The following is a 20,535-nucleotide window of genomic DNA, read 5'->3' as shown; positions in this document are numbered from 1 at the left end:
ATTTATTGTGGAGTGCCTTAGATTTTACAGTCGCGCTATTCGTGATGAAAGGAGACAAGTAGACAAGCTAACAGCAATTCGGGAAATATTTACTGTGTTTGTACGCAACAACCAGAAATCTTATACCCTCGGAGAAAATGTTACAGTAGACAAGAAGCTGGAAGGATTCTGAGGAAGGTGCAGTTTTCACCAATATGTACCTATCAAAACAAACAAATATGGATTTAAAATTTATGATTTTGTGGATTCTTAAGTATTTTACCTGTACAATTTGGAAATATACAGTGTTGCAACCAGAAGGATTTACCAACTGAGCAATAAATATTTTGATGTTGTTCTGTGACTGTGTAACATATATATCAGTCAGGTCGAAATGCGAAAGCGGACAACTGGTATACTAGTATTGGACTGATAATAGAGCTATGAAGGGAGAATTTTTCTTTTGTTGGCACGATGAAGAAAAACAAGCGTGAGATTTCTCTAGAGTTGGCTATCAGTAAAAGAAGGGCTGCCCACAGTTCCCTTTTTGGCTTCCACAAGACTGAACTCTAGTTTCCTTTGCACCTAAAACAGAGAAGTGTGTGATCCTGGCATCACTTTTGCATGAAGATAATTCGATAGATGCTAACACTGTAGATAAACGGAAGCCATCCATCGTAAATTTTACAACAGCGTAAAGTGTGGTATTTTCACAGCGGATAAGCTGAATGCTTTGTACAACGCTGCAAGAAATGTGCGCCGTTGGTCACTGGTTATATTTTTGTAATAATCAATACGGTTGGAATCTATGGACAAGTGTTTTATTGTGCCAACAGTAAGAATTGTACCAGAAGGAAAGGGCTCCTGAATCAGCTATGTTATACATTTTTGTTTTCTTCGCTAATTTCTGCAGAACTATTGAAATTTTGTACAACGAACTCTAGAACTATGGCATACTTATCAAGAACTCTGAAAAAATATACATTTCTGAAAAAAAGGGTGCCAACTTCCCAGTAAGTGAAAAGACTTTCTCCTTAAATTGCAATTATCTCGCAAACTATTAGCAGCACAAAAAATGTTATTTGTATTTTCGATAGAACTATTGGGGCTCTGTTGAGAACTGTCCTCAGAACTGTTGTACGAATTTACTTTTTGCAAAAATCGACAAAAAATCGTTTCGATACCACAATTTTTACGAGTGCTATTGTTTTCTTCGCTAAATTCTGCAGAACTATTGAAATTTTGTACAAAGAACTCTAGAACTATGGCTTATCTATCAAGAACTCTGAAAAAAATATAGATTTCTGTAAAAAAGGGTGCCAGCTTCACAGTGGGAGCTCTTATAGAGTTCTTAATTATGTTGCAATTTCCTCTTAAACTATTACCTACACAAAAAAAGACTACCAGGATTTTCGATAGAACTCTTCACGTGGTGTTCAGACCTGTCATCAGAACTGCTGTACGAATATATTTACACTCTCCTGGAAATTGAAATAAGAACACCGTGAATTCATTGTCCCAGGAAGGGGAAACTTTATTGACACATCCCTGGGGTCAGATACATCACATGATCACACTGACAGAACCACAGGCACATAGACACAGGCAACAGAGTATGCACAATGTCGGCACTAGTACAGTGTATATCCACCTTTCGCACCAATGCAGGCTGCTATTCTCCCATGGAGACGATCGTAGAGATGCTGGATGTAGTCCTGTGGAACGGCTTGCCATGCCATTTCCACCTGGCGCCTCAGTTGGACCAGCGTTCGTGCTGGACGTGCAGACCGCGTGAGACGACGCTTCATCCAGTCCCAAACATGCTCAATGGGGGACAGATCCGGAGATCTTGCTGGCCAGGGTAGTTGACTTACACCTTCTAGAGCACGTTGGGTGGCACGGGATACATGCGGACGTGCATTGTCCTGTTGGAACAGCAAGTTCCCTTGCCGGTCTAGGAATGGTAGAACGATGGGTTCGATGACGGTTTGGATGTACCGTGCACTATTCAGTGTCCCCTCGACGATCACCAGTGGTGTACGACCAGTGTAGGAGATCGCTCCCCACACCATGATGCCGGGTGTTGGCCCTGTGTGCCTCGGTCGTATGCAGTCCTGATTGTGGCGCTCACCTGCACGGCGCCAAACACGCATACGACCATCATTGGCACCAAGGCAGAAGCGACTCTCATCGCTGAAGACGACACGTCTCCATTCGTCCCTCCATTCACGCCTGTCGCGACACCACTGGAGGCGGGCTGCACGATGTTGGGGCGTGAGCGGAAGACGGCCTAACGGTGTGCGGGACCGTAGCCCAGCTTCATGGAGACGGTTGCGAATGGTCCTCGCCGATACCCCAGGAGCAACAGTGTCCCTAATTTGCTGGGAAGTGGCGGTGCGGTCCCCTACGGCACTGCGTAGGATCCTACGGTCTTGGCGTGCATCCGTGCGTCGCTGCGGTCCGGTCCCAGGTCGACGGGCACGTGCACCTTCCGCCGACCACTGGCGACAACATCGATGTACTGTGGAGACCTCACGCCCCACGTGTTGAGCAATTCGGCGGTACGTCCACCCGGCCTCCCGCATGCCCACTATACGCCCTCGCTCAAAGTCCGTCAACTGCACATACGGTTCACGTCCACGCTGTCGCGGCATGCTACCAGTGTTAAAGACTGCGATGGAGCTCCGTATGCCACGGCAAACTGGCTGACACTGACGGCGGCGGTGCACAAATGCTGCGCAGCTAGCGCCATTCGACGGCCAACACCGCGGTTCCTGGTGTGTCCGCTGTGCCGTGCGTGTGATCATTGCTTGTACAGCCCTCTCGCAGTGTCCGGAGCAAGTATGGTGGGTCTGACACACCGGTGTCAATGTGTTCTTTTTTCCATTTCCAGGAGTGTATTTTCTGTAGAGAAAGTGTGTCCACATTAAATCAATTTATCTCAAACTATTATAGCCATAGAAAAATGTTATTGGGATTTTCGATAGAGCTCTTGGGGTTCTGTTCAGAACTGTCCTCAGAACTGTTGTACGAGTTTAATTTTTGCGAAAATTGACAATGTATGTTTTCGATACGAAAATGTTTTCGAATATTGTCGTTTTCTTCGCTAAATTCTGCAGAACTATTGAAATTTTGTACAAAGAACTCTAGAACTATGGCATATCTGTCAAGAACTCTGAAAAAAATATACATTTCTGAAAAAAAGGGTGCCAACTTCACAGTAAGTGAAAAGATTTTCTCCTTAAATTGCAATTATCTCGTAAACTATTAGCTGCACAAAAAAATGTTACTGGGATTTTCGATAGAACTCTTGGAGCTCTATTCATAACTGTGCTCAGAACTGTCGTACTTATTTACATTTTGCAGAAATTGACAAAGAATGTTTTCGATACGAAAATTTTTTCGAGTATTGTTGTTTTTTTCGCTAAATTCTGCAGAACTATTGAAATTTTGTACAAAGAACTCTAGAACTATTTCATATCTATCAAGAACTCTGAAAAAATATACATTTCTGAAAAAAAGGGTGCTAACTTCACACGACTAGCCTACATGCGTGCCTCTCCTTCGCGCTGGGAAAAAACTGTCGCATGGCGACTAGGCGCAAGGCGCACAGGTGTAAATGCACTTTTACAGTGTTCATTCCGTTCAGCAGATCCTGTAATTCTTCACTTTCACAGAGGATAGCAATGTCATCAGCGAATCCTATCATTGATATCCTTTCATATCGTTTCACCTTGAATTTTAATCCACTCTTGAACCTTTCTTTTAGATCCGCCATTACTACTTCGAAGTACATATTGAACAATAGGGCCGAAAGACTACATCTCTGTCCGGCACTCCTTTTATTGCAGCATTTCGGCCTTGGTCTTCCACTCCTATTGTTCCCTCTTCGTTCTCGTTCATATTGTATATTACCTGCCTTTCCCTACAGCTTAGCCCTATTTTTCTCAGAATTTCGAACACCTTGCACCATTTGACATCGTCGAACGCTTTTGCCAGGTCGAGAAATCCTATGAACATGTCTTGATTTTTCTTTAGTCGCCGGCCGCGGTGGTCTAGCGGTTCTAGGCGCTCAGTCCGGAACCGCACGACTGCTACGGTCGCAGGTTCGAATCCTGCCTAGGACATGGATGTGTGTGATGTCCTTAGGCTAGTTAGGTTTAAGTAGTTCTAAGTTCTAGGGACTGATGACCACAGATGTTAAGTCCCATAGTGCTCAGAGCCATTTTTGATTTCTTTAGTCTTTTTTTTTTTTTCAATATCAACCGCAATGTCAGAACAGCCTCTTTGCTGCATTTACCTTTCCTAAATCCAAACTGATCGTTATCTCACAGATCCTCAATTTTGTTTTCCGTTCTCCTGTATATTATTCTTGTCATCAACTTGGATGCAGGAGCTGTTAAGCTGTCTGTGCGATTATTCTCGCACTTTTCAGCTCTTGCAGTCTTCGAAATTGTGTGGATGATGATTTTTTTTTTTTCGAAAGCCAGCTGGTATATCACCAGAATCGTACATTCTACACACCAAACTGAATAGTCATTTTGTTGCCACTTCCCCCAATGATTTTAGTGATTCTAATGGAATGTTATCTATTCCTTGTCCCTGTTTTTGATCTTAAGTCCTCCGAAGCTCTTTTGAATTCTGATTCTAATACTGGATTCCTATCTTTTCTATACAGACTCCTGTTTCTTCTTCTATCATGTCATCAGACAGATCTTCCCCCTTAAATGTACTCTTTCCACCTATCTGCTGTCTCCTCTGCATTTAACAAAAAATGGTTCAAATGGCTCTGAGCACTATGGGACTCAACTGCTGTGGTCATAAGTCCCCTAGAACTTAGAACTACTTAAACCTAACTAACCTAAGGACAACACACACATCCATGCCCGAGGCAGGATTCGAACCTGCGACCGTAGCGGTCGCACGGTTCCGGACTGCGCGCCTAGAACCGCGAGACCACCGCGGCCGGCTGCATTTAACAGTGGAATTCCCAATGCAGTCTTAATTTTACCACACTTGACTTAAATCTCACCGAGTTGCGTCAGTCTTTCCGACAGTCATATCGTTTTCAATTTCTTCATATTTTTCATGCAGCCCTAGCTCCTCTGCCTTTGCGATTTATTTTGTTCCTAAGTGACCTGTATTTCTGTGTTCTTGAATTTCTGTGAACGTTTTAGTACTTCCTTCTTTTATCGATCAACTGAAGTATTTCTTCTGTTACTATTGGTTTCTTCGCAGTTACGCCCTTTGTACCTACGTTTTTCTTTCCAACTTCTGTGATTGCCTTTTTAGAAATTTCCATTTCTCTATAACTGAACTGCCCACTTAATTATTTATTATTGCAGTATCTACAGCAATCCCACTTCTTTGGGCAATGATTCTTTCTGACTAATCTCTTAGACTTCAGCCTACTCTTCATCACCATTAAATTGTGATCTGAGTCTGTATCTGCTCCTTGGTACACGTTACACTCTAGTATCTGATTTCGTAATCTCTGTCTGACCATGATGCAATCTATCTGAAATCAGAGTAGCTCCCGGTCATTTCGAAGTATACCACCTCCACTTGTGATTCTTGAACAGAGTCTTCGCTATTACTAGCTGAAATTTATTGCAGAACTGAATTAGTGTTTTTCGTCTTTGATTACTAGTATCAACTCCATATTCTCCTGTCCCCCCCCCCCCCCCCTTTCTTCTACTCCTTTCCCTACACACACACATTCCTGTCCGCCATGACTATTATATTTTAATCTTCCTTTACGTATTGAATTACCCTTTCAATATCCTCATATACTTTCTCTATCTCTTCATCTTCAACTTCCGACGTCTGTATGTACAGATGTACTATAATTATCGTTTTTGGTTTGCTGTCAGTTCTGATGAGAACTACCCAATCACCAAATTATTCACAGTAGCTTACTCTCGGCCCCACCGTCCCATTCATATCCTACTCCCGTTACACCATTTTCTGCTGCTGTTGATATTACCCTATAGTCGTCCACAAATGTACATGTCACACAACTGTCACATACCCGCAAGGAAAGGGACCAATATGCTCTGAGTAAGAACACTTATTTCCTCTAGGTGGCTGAACCCAATCCGTGGAACATCCGAGCCAACAATGCCATTGGAAATTTACATTTTTACTAATAGAAAATGCATCCTGCGGAATTTGTCGCAATATATCTTAACTGTTTCCTCTTACAATGCAAAAACTAGTGAGACTTGCACATCTGCTACTTTTTAGATAAAGTAAAGTTTCTCGTTCCACACCTAGACGGGCCAACCGGGCACAACCGACCGCCGTGTCATCCTCTGCCAATGGCATCATCGGATGCGATACGGATTGGCATATTGTCAACACACCGCTCTCCCGTCGTTGTGGGGTTTTTTGACCTTGGAACCGCTATTAATCGATCGAGTTGGCCCACCCACCAACGAAAAATCTCTGGCAGTACCGGGAATCTAGCTCGGATGCCCCGTATGGCAGTCAGCCGCGGTCACCAATCAGCAACGGAAGCAGACTCAGCTACTTGGTAGTTGGTTCTAATTCAGTTACCGAGCGGCATGGCGTAGTATGAAAGTCACTGGTCTCACAAGAGGACGGAATGTAGTTCAAACCCACATCTGACCATCCACATTAAAATTTTCGGTCCGTTCCCAAAATAGCTTGAGTCAAGTGCTGACCTGGCCGCTTTCAGACCACCATTAGGCAGAAGAATTCTGTCACGTAGCAAGTTCGAATTCACTAAGGAAAATTTCCATCGCCGCTGCTCGCATCTCTACGGGTCGACAGGATACATTCTAATGTGTAGTGTAATTGTCAGGTAATAACACAGAGAAGAGTAAGAAAAAGGCACAGGGATATCAATGCCTAAGTACAATAGGCACGTTCAAAGGGATGCAGAATGCGGGAGTCATGCAGAGATTAATTAGGTTTGCACGTTGTAGACCAGTTTGGAGAGCTGTAGGCCACTCTGAAGATCTTGAGAACGAGGCTATCTTTCATTTCCGGCTCCACGGCTAACACGCGGCATTAACAAGTTGCATGTTGCCTGTCTGGCGGCTTCGAGGGGTAACTAAAAATTGATTTTCATCACTTCATAAACTTATTGAAATAATTTAAAAAATTTAAAATGTCATAATCCACCAATTAAGAGGTACAATCTTATATTCAACGTCTAACACCATGAGTCACACATTACAGGCAGAATGTCTTGATTTATCCAAACTAAATTCATCGAGTATTTGAGAATGAGGGTGCTTATGGACTAGCAATTACCGTTACACATAATTTCAAAGCTTTTCGAAATTTTTTCTCGCTCACATTCTTCCCTCTCTCCGTCCCCACCCCTCCCCCTCCTGCCAACAAAATGGTGGAAGGAAAAACCCTTTATAGCTTACTACATTTTCGCTACTCATGCAGTAAAACCGCAGCATCAGGCATGAAGTGTCAGTCTATAACTTCTATAAGGTGTAGTCAAAAAGTTTCCGTTTGCTGGTGTTGCTGCAGTATACATATACGCGACGTTGCGCGCCTCCAATGAGCGTAGATAAGCACTGCATGTAGACAAGGGACTTGTGTGGCATTCGTGTCTTTCCGCCGTGCGTGCGGTAAATGCGGAAAACGTAATCTATGGTGACGGTATCACAAAGTACGCCCAAGATGGACCATTCTTATCTTGGCTGCTGAAGGACAAACACCGGCAGACGTTCCTCGGAGAATGAAGAATGGGTACGGGCATCGTGTCGAAAATCAAGAAGTACAAGAGCCAGCCATCTGGTGGGAAGGTGATGCTCACCCTGTTGTTTGATAGGCTAAGCTGGAGGAATTAAGGCGTGCAACTGGGCGAAACGTCTGGGGAAATTGCGACAAGGGGTGCTGCTGCACGTCCCCAAACCGCAAATTTCGCAACGCAGAAGTTACACCAACTCAAGTGGGAGACATTGGAGCACCCGTTCTGATGTCTCCCCCTGCGATTATCACGCCTTCGGTTCCTTAAAAAGTCCTTGAAGGTTCGACGATTTCTGTCTGACGAAGATGTCGTAGCAGGCAGGTACGGACTTCTTCACAAAGCAAGACACGGCGTTTTATCAAACGGGTATCCTCAACCTGGTGCACAGGTGGGATGACTACCTCAATGCTGACTACGAATTTGCCTGATCAGCGTACCGGTCTCTGAACAGAAACTCTCATCTTCCCTTATACAGGGTGGTCCATTAATAGTGACCGCGCCAAATATCTCACGAAATAAGCGTCAAACGAAAAAACTACTAAGAACGAAACTCGTCTAACTAGAAGGGGGGAAACCAGATGGCGTTATGGTTCGCCCGCTAGATGGCACTGCCATAGGTCAAACGGATGTCAACCGCGTTTTTTTAAAATAGGAACTCCCATTTTTTATTACATATTCGTGTAGTAAGTAAAGATATATGAATGTTTTAGTTGGACCACTTTTTTCGCTTTGCGATAGATGGCGCTGTAATAGTCACAAACGTATAAGTACGTGGTATCACGTGACATTCCGCCAGTGCGGGCGGTATTTGCTTCGTGATACATTACCCGTGTTAAAATGGACCGCTTACCAATTGCGGAAAAGGTCGATATCGTGTTGATGTATGGCTGTTGTGATCAAAATGCTCAACGGGCGTGTGCTATGTATGCTGCTCGGTATCCTTCATCAACGTCGATTGCACCCGTGCCATATTTCTATGCACCAGGAATTGCATGGCGACGACTTTGAACGTCGTGTACAGTCCTTCCACTGGGCACAAGAGAAGTTACGGGACGATGACAGATTTTTTGCACGCGTTCTATTTAGCGACGAAGCGTCATTCACCAACAGCGGTAGCGTAAACCACCACAATATGCACTATTGGGCAACGGAAAATCCACGATGGCTGCGACAAGTGGAACATCAGCGACCTTGGCGGGTTAATGTATGGTGCGGCATTATGGGAGGAAGGATAATTGGCCCCCATTTTATCGATGGCAATCTAAATGGTGCAATGTGTGCTGATTTTCTACGTAATGTTCTACCGATGTTACTACAAGATGTTTCACTGCATGACAGAATGGCGATATATTTCCAACATGATGGATGTCCGGCACATAGCGCCATCTGGATTCCCCCTTCAAGCTAGACAAGTTTCGTTCTTTGTAGTTTTATCGTTTGACGCTTATTTCGTGAGATATTTGGCCCGGTCACGACCAATGGACCACCCTGTATATAACTCCATGCGCAAAGTATTAGGCGCTACCGACAAGTTCCCGGAATATACAAACAAATAAAATTACTCTTTACTTGAATGTTATTCGCCATTATCTCCTTCAAAGTCGTCCACTTTTCCTTGGCCTAGAAGATCCCTGCAATGCATTTTTGTGAGGTGGTTTAGTACCAATTGCGTTTATGCTTGAATCTCCTCAGCTGTGTCAAATGTTCGACCTTTTGATTTGGGTTTCAATTTGGTAAACAGGATGAGGTCACTCGGTGCCAGGTCGTGTGAATAAGGCGGATGAGGAGCAACTGTCATTTTGTGTTTCCGCCACAAACTCTGAGTATCAACACAGTGTGAGACGTCACATTGTCATGGAGGAGGTACCAATCGCCCATACGCCACTTTTCCTGTCGTTTCCTTCTCAAGTTCTCCCACAAACGCCTCAGGACATCACAGTAGACACTGCGCTGACGAAATGACAAAGAGGGACGAACTCCTTACGGACAAGTATTCCCAAGCGAAGAAACAGATTAGCATGGATTTCACATTTCTCTTCATTTGTCGGGCTTTCTTGGACGGGGTGACAATGGAGTCTTCCATTGCAACGACTGCTGCTTGGTTTCGGGATCGTATCCATAAACCCAGCAATCGAAATAAAGTCTGGTTCACTTTCAAACATGTCGAAGTTCTCTGCAGCCTTGCATTCGATCCTGTTTCTGCTCTTCGCTGAGAATTCACAGCACAAACTTTGCGGCAATCTACCGTATGTCCAGTTCGTCGGAGAAAATCCTCTGACCCGTCTCGTACGACAGTCCCACGATACAGCACATATCCAGGATGGTCTGTCTACGATCTTCCAGCACCGTATTGCTAACAGCAGCGACACGTCCGTCCTGAATGCCGATCATCGTCAAACTATTTTTTAACGTCTTAAAAACGTTTAAGCCAGTCGGAAGTTTGAATGTAACCTAAGACGTCTTCCACAAATTCTTACTTCAACATATTATGGGTTTTTGCAACGGTTCAGTGGTTAGCACACTGGACTCGCATTCAGGAGGACGACAGTTCAATCCCGCGTCCGGCCATCCTGATTTAGGTTTTCCGTGATTTCCCTAAATCGCTCCAGGCCAATGCCGGGATGGTTCCTTTGAAAGGGCACGGTCGGCTTCCATCCCCGTCCTTGCCTAATCCGAGGAGACCGATGACCTCGCAGTTTCGTCTCTTCCCCCAAACAACCCAACCCCCGTACACATACCAAAGAATTTATCTGCCAAATTACACTCCTGGAAATTGAAATAAGAACACCGTGAATTCATTGTCCCAGGAAGGGGAAACTTTATTGACATATTCCTGGGGTCAGATACATCACATGATCACACCGACAGAACCACAGGCACATAGACACAGGCAACAGGGCATGCACAATGTCGGCACTAGTACAGTGTATATCCACCTTTCGCAGAAATGCAGGCTGCTATTCTCCCATGGAGACGATCGTAGAGATGCTGGATGTAGTCCTGTGGAACGGCTTGCCATGCCATTTCCACCTGGCGCCTCAGTTGGACCAGCGTTCGTGCTGGACGTGCAGACCGCGTGAGACGACGCTTCATCCAGTCCCAAACATGCTCAATGGGGGACAGATCCGGAGATCTTGCTGGCCAGGGTAGTTGACTTACACCTTCTAGAGCACGTTGGGTGGCACGGGATACATGCGGACGTGCATTGTCCTGTTGGAACAGCAAGTTCCCTTGCTGGTCTAGGAATGGTAGAACGATGGGTTCGATGACGGTTTGGATGTACCGTGCACTATTCAGTGTCCCCTCGACGATCACCAGTGGTGTACGGCCAGTGTAGGAGATCGCTCCCCACACCATGATGCCGGGTGTTGGCCCTGTGTGCCTCGGTCGTATGCAGTCCTGATTGTGGCGCTCACCTGCACGGCGCCAAACACGCATACGACCATCATTGGCACCAAGGCAGAAGCGACTCTCATCGCTGAAGACGACACGTCTCCATTCGTCCCTCCATTCACGCCTGTCGCGACACCACTGGAGGCGGGCTGCACGATGTTGGGGCGTGAGCGGAAGACGGCCTAACGGTGTGCGGGACCGTAGCCCAGCTTCATGGAGACGGTTGCGAATGGTCCTCGCCGATACCCCAGGAGCAACAGTGTCCCTAATTTGCTGGGAAGTGGCGGTGCGGTCCCCTACGGCACTGCGTAGGATCCTACGGTCTTGGCGTGCATCCGTGCGTCGCTGCGGTCCGGTCCCAGGTCGACGGGCACGTGCACCTTCCGCCGACCACTGGCGACAACATCGATGTACTGTGGAGACCTCACGCCCCACGTGTTGAGCAATTCGGCGGTACGTCCACCCGGCCTCCCGCATGCCCACTATACGCCCTCGCTCAAAGTCCGTCAACTGCACATACGGTTCACGTCCACGCTGTCGCGGCATGCTACCAGTGTTAAAGACTGCGATGGAGCTCCGTATGCCACGGTAAACTGGCTGACACTGACTGTGGCGGTGCACAAATGCTGCGCAGCTAGCGCCATTCGACGGCCAACACCGCGGTTCCTGGTGTGTCCGCTGTGCCGTGCGTGTGATCATTGCTTGTACAGCCCTCTCGCAGTGTCCGGAGCAAGTATGGTGGGTCTGACACACCGGTGTCAATGTGTTCTTTTTTCCATTTCCAGGAGTGTATATTACTGTACGACATAGCTCGGGAGATATGATGATTTACGGATGGAAGTCCGATTCTTTAACAAATCTGATGTGAGAGTTCACGGGTTTGGATCTAAGTCAAGACAGGGTCACATTTTTCAGTCTGAGTAAAACCGTTTTTGAGCGGTTTACACAAAGGCTGGTCAAAAATACAGAAATAAAAAAAACACATTATGATGTCAAATACAGTGTGGGAAACGCGTTGGCATTCAAAATAGCTTCTAATCGTCTCTAAATGGATAAATACTGGCTTTAAGGGAATCTTATACCATTCTTCAAGCAAAATAGTAAGTTCAGGTAACAATGAATGAGATGGATAGCGATCACGACCCCTCTCTCCAAAGTAGCACACTAAGGCTCAATGTTGAGAGCTGGTGGCTGTGGTGGCCAGCTGAGATGGGACAATTCATCCTCATGCTCACAAAGAGTCGTGGACGATGCGAGCTGTATGACCAGGAGCCCTGTCGTCTTGCGACACATCACCACCACTGGTGAACAAACATTGTTTCAGAGGATGTACCCCATCAGCCAAAATGGACATAATCTTTGGCAGCAACGCAGAGTATGTCATTCCATATTCAAAACCCTTAGAACTTGATGGTATAATAGATCCAGGTCCAGTCCCAGAATACTGATCCCAAGAGGCGGCTTGCTGGTAGCCAATTTGGCCAGACAGTCAGTGAGGTCATTCCTCAGGATCCCAACATGTCCAGGGGTCCTGCAAAGACCACCAAGCATCAAAATTTTTTAGAGAAAAATGGGAATCCTGGGTAGTCAGGAGCAAGGGATGGCGACGGTAACACTGGTCAAGAGTTTGTAAACTGCTGAAGGAGTTGCTACAGATGAGGAAGGACTCGCTGGTAGGGGAATGAATATGCTCAAGAGCACAGGAGATAGCCACCAACTGTGCAGTGGAAACAGTGCAGCCATCTGGCAAGAAGTGGAGTTCGTTACATCCAGCATATAGGTAAGCAAATCCAGTGTGACCAGCAACCATGGAGCCATCAACATAGACTGCTTCAGAACCCTGAAACGTGCCAAGAATGGAGAAAGCAGTGGAGGGCCTCAGCCAGAGCTTTGTTATAGATCAAGATAGAGGTGTGAACAGTGGCCCACCATGGAGGTGTACGTGAGCGACCCAGAAAAAAGGTGGCAGAGAGGAAATCTGGAGTTCTTAAAAAAGGGATCAGATGTGCATGGCGATTACAAGCTCAGAACAGGGCCACTGTTGCAGGAGACAAATCTCCGCATCTGGAAAGAGACGGTGGATCAGGTACTCTGGGGTGCAACAGATGTGCAACACGTAAGTGATCAGCTGTTGTTGATGCAGAAACTGCAATGGTGAAACCCTACGAGACTGATCACCTGCCTACACCAAAAGACGCCAGTTGCCAGTTCTACCCCACAATGGTGTATCGGGTCCAGCATACATAATTCGAAGATGACGCTGAGCTGTATGAGAGACTGGACTGGACCAATGCTTTTTAGAGCCATAGCAGAGTAAAGTGGTTCGCACCCCCGTTAGTATGGCTGAGGCATCGAAGAGCGTTGAGATGTGGCCAACATGTCTGCTTTAGGTGGGGAGCGATGTCAACCAGGCACCAAAGACCAGTTCGAAAAAACGATGATATTCGACCACACTGACGGCCTAGCCATCAAAGTAGATCCAGATGGGGATGCATTGCATATGATGGCAGGAACGTATAACGCAGGTCTTGGCAGCTGAAAATTGGAAGCCTTCAGCAAGATCTCAAGGTTGTACTCTATGTACTACTCCATGCAGTCTGTGTTCAGCCACGCTTATCATAGAAGAGCAAATATAAATGATAACCATTAAAAAGAGAGGGTCATTCATTCAGAACAAAACACTGCTGTATCCCATTCTCCTGAAGACGGGAGGTGCCAACTTGTACATGAATGGTGAGACATGAAAGAAAGGACTGGATAAAACTCGGGAGTGGGCCATGGAGGCACCACTTATGTAAGGTACGCCATGTGGTATCAAACTTTATGCAAATGAAAGAAGACTCTGACAAGGTGTTGACACCAGGCAAAAGCCGTTCGGATAGCAGACTCTAAGTGGACTAAATTATATGCAATACAATGGAGTTGATAAAAACCGCCCTGGGTCGAAGTTAAAAGGTCTTGGGATTCTAGGATCCAGCATAGCCTTCAACTCGCCAGATGTTTGAGTAACTGGCAGAGTTGTCCATCTGAATAGGCAGTTAAGCTGATTTAAAACTGGAATAACAACGATTTCTCGCCACTGTGAAGATAATTCCCCCTCTCTCCATAGACGACTGAAAACTGCTAGTGTATGATGTTGGCTAGCCACCGATAAGTATTGGAGCATTTTGTTGTGCACCTGGTCCAGTCCAAGAGCCGTATTGGGGCATAGTAAGGGCACTAGCTAAACACGGCGTTATAAGGCTACAAGTGTTGGGAAGGGAAAGATAGAGGGACTCATTCGAGACAGTGTCTGAGAAGACAGAATGTGGGCAGATAGTGGACTGACAGTGAAGCCTGGGCAAAATGCCAAGCAAAAGGTTCAGTGATAAGAGTCCGGGCTGGTGAGGATAACACCATACAGGGAAATTCTTAGCATACCTGAAGGAGGAAGCAGCCAAAACTGCGCCTGATTTTCGCCCATACCTGCGAAGAGGGAGTATGCAGCCCCATGGTTAAGACATCATTTCCAAAAAATCCGTTTTTGCCATTTAATTCGATGATAGGCCTGGGCACAAAGGTATTTGAAGGCCAAGAAGTGGTCGAGAGAAGGGTCTATTTGTATTGTTGGAAGGTACGACAGTGATCTTTAATAGTCACAGAAATGTTGGGGTCCATCAATGGAAAGTCTTCCACTGAGGAGATCCTGAGGAACAAGGAATCGATGAAGCAGTCAAAATCTGTTTGGACTCATCAGTGCCATTTTCTGGTGGAGTTGTTGGAATGGCAGACAAGAAAAAGGCAACTCAATCTGCATTAGTAAAGGCCCAACTAGAAGGACGCCCAGGTGATTGATCCTCAAGAAAGGATAAGACAATCGAAAAATGATTTCTGTTGCACAAATCGTCATGAACTCCCCGCTGAATGGAGGGGAGGAATCCAGGGTTACAGATGGAAACATTAATGACTGATAAAGCTCTGTGTGCCACTTTTAGTGTGTGGGAGCTCCATGGTTGAGGAGGCAGAGATCACGCCATGCCAGCAGAACTTCAACAATACTACTCCAGTCAGCAGTCACTGTACCACCCAACAGATTGTTGTGGGCGTTAAAATTATCAGGGAGGAGGAGGGGAGGAGGGAGTTATCAGAGGAGGCCTATAGTTACTAGAGAGTCTAAATGGATCTGAACAGCCACCGCTTCCAATGCGGTTTGATGAGGAATACAGGAATAAAGATGTTCATGTGGACCAATGTACTGACACCACTGAAGACATGCAAATGGCTGACCTGGTCCTGGCAGAAGGTTTGGGAACCACGAAGTTGCAGCAAATGAGTATTCCAAAATGAAATTCCTGCAATAAACACAAGCTACAGAGTAGAGAAAACAAAGACCTCAGTTCTGGAAGGTGACGATAGCAACCACTACAGTTCCACTGGAGGAGAGTAGTACTAGAGCCCAGATGGAGGACGAATGGGCCAAATTAGTGTCTGTCACCAGTAAGAATGGAATAACGTCCACATACATAAAATCAGAACCTGACACATGAAAGGGGGCTACATCCACGAGATGTAAGGAAGGCCTCGTCCTGGAACTTATGCATCTTCTTCTACACCACCTCCTTTGGGGGCCAAGGGGTGTGATCAGGAAGAGAACTAGTCACGGCAGTATCAGGATCAGAGCGAGGGGCCTTGAGGCCCATGGTGTGTGGTTCTCATGTCCAATTCTAAGCAGCAGGCTTCTTTGTCCTTGAGGCGCTGGGGAGGGCATACCCCAGCGAGTTCTGAGGAGAAAGAACGATTTCATTAACGTAGGGAAGGGGAACAGCCACAGAGAAGGAGGGGAAATGGGGACACAATGGAGAGGAGGAGGAGGAAAAGACGCAACTGAAGCAAAGATAGATGTTATAGATACTGGGTGGAAACGGTCGAATTTCTGTTGGGCCTCAGAGTAGGACATATGGTCAAGAGTTTTGAATTCCTGAATCTTCCTGTCTGGCAATCGAGGACAATAGGGGTCAGAACTGTTCATACACTTGGGCGGTGGGATGCAAGAACATATATGGAGAGAGTGGCCACAGTCACTGCAAAAAAAGATAGCCTCACATCGTTAACATATGTCACCAAAACGGAGACACCAGAAACAGCACATAGAAGATGGGATATAGGGTTTCATGTCGCAACAGTAAACCATAACTTTCATATTTTATGGGAGGATATCTCCCCCAAAAGTCAGGATGAATGCGCCGTTATCAACACGATTGTCCTCCTCTGGATGCGCCAGAAACAATTGAAATTTGTGGTAAGGACTATGGGGACCAAACTGCTGAGGTCATCGGTCCCTAGACTTACATACTAATTAAACTAACTTACGCTGAGGACAACACACAAAACCATGCCCGAGGGAGGACTCGAACCTCCGACGGGGGAAGCCGCACGAACCGTAACAAGACGCCCGAGACCGCGCCGCCACCCCACGCGGCCGATGCGCCAGAAGAAATGAACAGCACGCCATGTCAGATTTTTCCTGATTTCTCCATCAGATCGAAGAAAGACCCCCGTGGAAAATAATGCCCTGGGTCATATTTAAGGACAGGAATAATGCTCACTAGAATGGCTCGAAAGTGCTCAAAAGCACAAAGGGAAGCCGAATCACTCGAAGAAAAGGTCTTAATCAGTAGGGAATTAAGGGAGTCAATTTCACCAAACTTGACTTCACTGTGTTCTACAAAAAAGAGCTGTTTGATAGCAGCCTAAGTCTACCCATTTGTCCTGGAACACAGCAAGTAATTGGGAAAGGGTTTGAACCCCAAAAAGGTAAGTCATGGCCCTCGTCCCATGGGTGGAAGACCGAGAAGCAGAGAGAGAACGGTTCCTATATGACGACATGGCCGCGGATGAGAAGCCAGAAGTGTGGAGCTTAGCACGCTTCAATATGCAGAGCGTCCCCCCCCCCCTCCCCATCCATTTGGACAGGGGCTCACCCCGTGGGCGCCATCCAGCTGCAGATGGGTTTGACCTGCACAGCGTCGGTGCCAGTAGTTCCGGTGCCCCAAAAAGATGAGCAACCACTCCAAGCATGCACAAGGGAGTGACAGCTCAATTACGTGAAGTGTGATCAATGTGGTGTCAGAGGGTTCACCCAAATGGGTACGTAACAGCTCCAGCACATGGAGTGGCTACTATGCTGATGACATAGCAGGGGGGTGTAGGCTATGGCGGGCAAGGAAGGGGGAGAGGAACCCATGATTAAGACGCTAGGGGGGGAGTTTTTCACGAAATGGCTCACATTATGGAAACAATTTAGACAGGGAGGTCAAACCCCAAGGGAGACCAGAAAAAGCCAAAAGAAATGGGTAGTTTATTTATTTATTCTTATGGCTAGAGCCCCCTGTCGGGCAGACCAGTCGCCAGGTGACGGTCTTTCAATTTGACTCCACTTCGGCGACCTGCAGTCAACGAGGATGGTGATGATGATGATGATGATGACAGCACAACATCCAGTCCCTGGGCGGAGAAAATTCCCGGGCCTAGCCGGGAATCGAACCCAGGCCCAGAGGATTGACAATCCGTCACGTTGACCATTCAGCTACCGGGGGGCGGATAAAGGGACAGTGCAAATGCGAGACAAGATAGTTAAGAATAGCAGAACCGAGGAAATAGCCAGGTCGTCATAAAGAGAAACACCGAGGGAGAAAGAAGGAAGGCAGGAGGGGGAGGAGTTAGGATGGGAAGGAGTGCATATGGGGAGGGGAATGCAGTCCAGGAGAGAAAAGCCTGCAATGGCTTGGGTCCAATGAACGTCACACATGTACCCACAATAAAGCTGTGGACCTCTTCGGGGGTCTGGCTTTATGTACTCACAACAACATAGAACACTGTTCTGATCACTATGAGTCTTGAAACGCAATTACGACATTCAATAGTGGTCGTTCGTGGTGAAATACAACAGCGCAACTTGCAAGCTTGGCGAGCATCTGGATTTCTCGCGAGGTTTCCACAGTTTTGTTCAACCGACGTATGTAATGAACTGGGCTAACCTCAGAGCTGTCACTGTCCGAAGAACAGGTCTGCAGTGGGGCTGTCACAGCCGCAGGCGGCGCCACTTCCACAGGGCTGTCCACGGGATCGTAGAAGACGTCGGCGTCCGAGGGCACGCGCGCCAGCTGCACTTGCACCGGCGCCAGTGGCTGCGGCTGCGAGGGCGGCGCCGCCCAGAAGGGTCGCTCCTCGTCGGCAGACGCCGCCCCCGCGCCGCCTCCCATGCCCAGCGTCTGCAAGCGGCGGCTGAGGCGGCGCGCGAAAGCCTCTGCGCGGCCGCGGCAGCCGGCCGACAGCAGCGAGCCCAGCCCGCACGAGGACTGCTGCGGCTGGTGCGACGGCGACTGCTCCGGCTGCGGGGGCGGGGGCGGCGCCTGCGCGTGCGGCTGCCCCTGCTGCTCCGCCGTCATGCGCTCCCCAGACCTGCCGACACAAGGCGCGCGCCGTCAGTCGCTGTGTGTGACGCCTAGTGTATTGGCCACAGCGCACGACACAGAGAACGACGCACCATGAAATTATTATCCGAAAGGGACGCAAATTGATAGATGTCATGTAGATGTATGGAAACAAATTATTGCAGTTTCATGAAAACTGGATGTCCTCCTGACGAATAGCGTTCCAAATTGTGTCCAACTGGTGCGTTAAATAGTCTAAATTCCGAGATAGTTACAGTGTCCTGCCCATAATGCTCCAAACTTTCTCAATTTAGGAGAGATTCGGCGATCTTGCCGGCAATGGTAGGGTTCTACAAGCACGAAGACCAGCAGTAGAAGCTCTCCCCGTGAGCGGACGGCCATAATCTTTCTGAAATGTAACCCTCAGGATGGCCTGCGATGAAGGGTAACAAAGGGGTGCATAGAATATCCTCGACTTACCGCTGAGCCGTAAGGGTGCCACGAATGTCAATCAAAGGCGTCCTTCTTTTCAAAGAAATGGTAACTCAGATCGTCACTGCCGGCCGACGGGCCGTGTGGCCTGTGACAGTCAGGTTGGTACCACACTGCTGTCTGGAGCGTCTCCATACATGTCTTCGGTCTGGAATTTCATTGATTGACGTAGAATTGTCTTCAGTGATGAGTCCCGCCACGAACTGAGCCCCTAGGACCAGCCAAGACGTTTCTGGAGAACTGAGCCTCTAGGACCAGCGAATATGTATCTGAAGACGTCCCACACAGCGGTACGTTACCATACTGGATGTCGCCTGCCGTACGGCCTTACAACTACTATTGATTGTCAGGGGAGCCATTGCATTTCACAACAAGACTCCGTTGGTTATCCGCGGCACCGTTACAGCACAGAAGGTCGATGATATTCTACGCCTCGTTTAGTTGCCTTCATGGCATAACATCTTGGGCTTACATTTCAGCAGACTGTTTCTACTGCTTGTCTTCGTGTTTGCAAAACTGTATCTTGACCAGCAAGGTCGTCAAATCTCTCCCCTATTGAGAACGCTTTGCGCATTAAGGGCAGTGCCCGCCAACCTGCTCGGGATTTTGACGATCTAACGCTCCAATTGGACAGAATTTTTTAAATGTTCAAATGTGTGTGAAATCTTATGGGACTTAACTGCTAAGGTCATCAGTCCCTAAGCTTACATACTACTTAACCTAAATTATCCTAAGGACAAACACACACACCCATGCCCGAGCGAGGACTCGAACCTCCGCCGGGACCAGCCGCACAGTCTAGCAGTGCAGCGCCCTAGACCGCTCGGCTAATCTCGCGATGCGGCAGAATTTTTTCAGGAGGACATCCAACAACTCTGTGAATTATTGCCAAACTGAATAACTGCATACATAAGGGCGAGCTGTGGGCCAGCGTCTCACTGAATTGCTCAATTTGTGAAGCTCCTTCTCCTGAATATATCATCCAATTTATCTGAAATTTTGTACATGTACATCACATCTACACCATTTCCATCACCATCGTGGTGCGTCGTTTTTCTTCTCTTAGAGTGTATTCATCAATTCATTATTGGACAACAACAATCAGCGAACAGCAGCTGCGCCTACAAAGTCACTGACATCAGTTTCAGTGGGAGAAAGCTGACTCTGTGCTCTCGAGGCTTGCGGAAAAGTTCTCGTGCACTGGCGTGTCGCAGTACACTTTACATACGGCGACGGCAGAATATGAGATCCCCTCTCTTTGCCCCCTTCTCTCCCCCGAGTCCTTTTACATTTCCCTCCTCTGCCTCCTCTCATTCCGTTTCGCGTCTGCCCTTCTCCCCCTTTATTAGTCCTCTCCCTCCTTGGTTCCCACCCCCTTTTCGTTTTTTCCTCTCCTCCCTCCTTGTTTTTCCCCCTACTCCAGGTCCCCCCCCCCCCATCTGCCTTGGATCGGGAGTGCCATCTTTGTGCCGCCTTTTTCGTGCAGTGTTTTACAGTGTGTTTTTCCAGTGCGTGCTCCGTGTT

General features: G+C 47.3%; 1 protein-coding gene across 2 annotated transcripts in view; it reads right to left on the bottom strand.

Annotated features, from left to right (window-relative positions):
• The window catches only part of LOC126251420 (glycogen-binding subunit 76A), a 486,662-nt gene that overhangs the window by 49,467 nt on the left and 416,660 nt on the right, over window positions 1–20,535 (bottom strand). For both annotated transcript variants that reach the window (XM_049951835.1, XM_049951834.1), the window contains exon 2: window positions 18,124–18,547. In XM_049951835.1, the coding sequence (XP_049807792.1) occupies window positions 18,124–18,534 (411 nt within the window). In that variant the 5' untranslated portion in view covers window positions 18,535–18,547. The remainder of the gene's footprint in view (window positions 1–18,123; window positions 18,548–20,535) is intronic.

The sequence above is a fragment of the Schistocerca nitens genome, chromosome 4 (genome assembly GCF_023898315.1).
Source record: "Schistocerca nitens isolate TAMUIC-IGC-003100 chromosome 4, iqSchNite1.1, whole genome shotgun sequence".
Classification (NCBI taxonomy): Eukaryota; Metazoa; Arthropoda; class Insecta; order Orthoptera; family Acrididae; genus Schistocerca; species Schistocerca nitens.
This window is presented reverse-complemented; position numbering and strand designations above follow the sequence as displayed.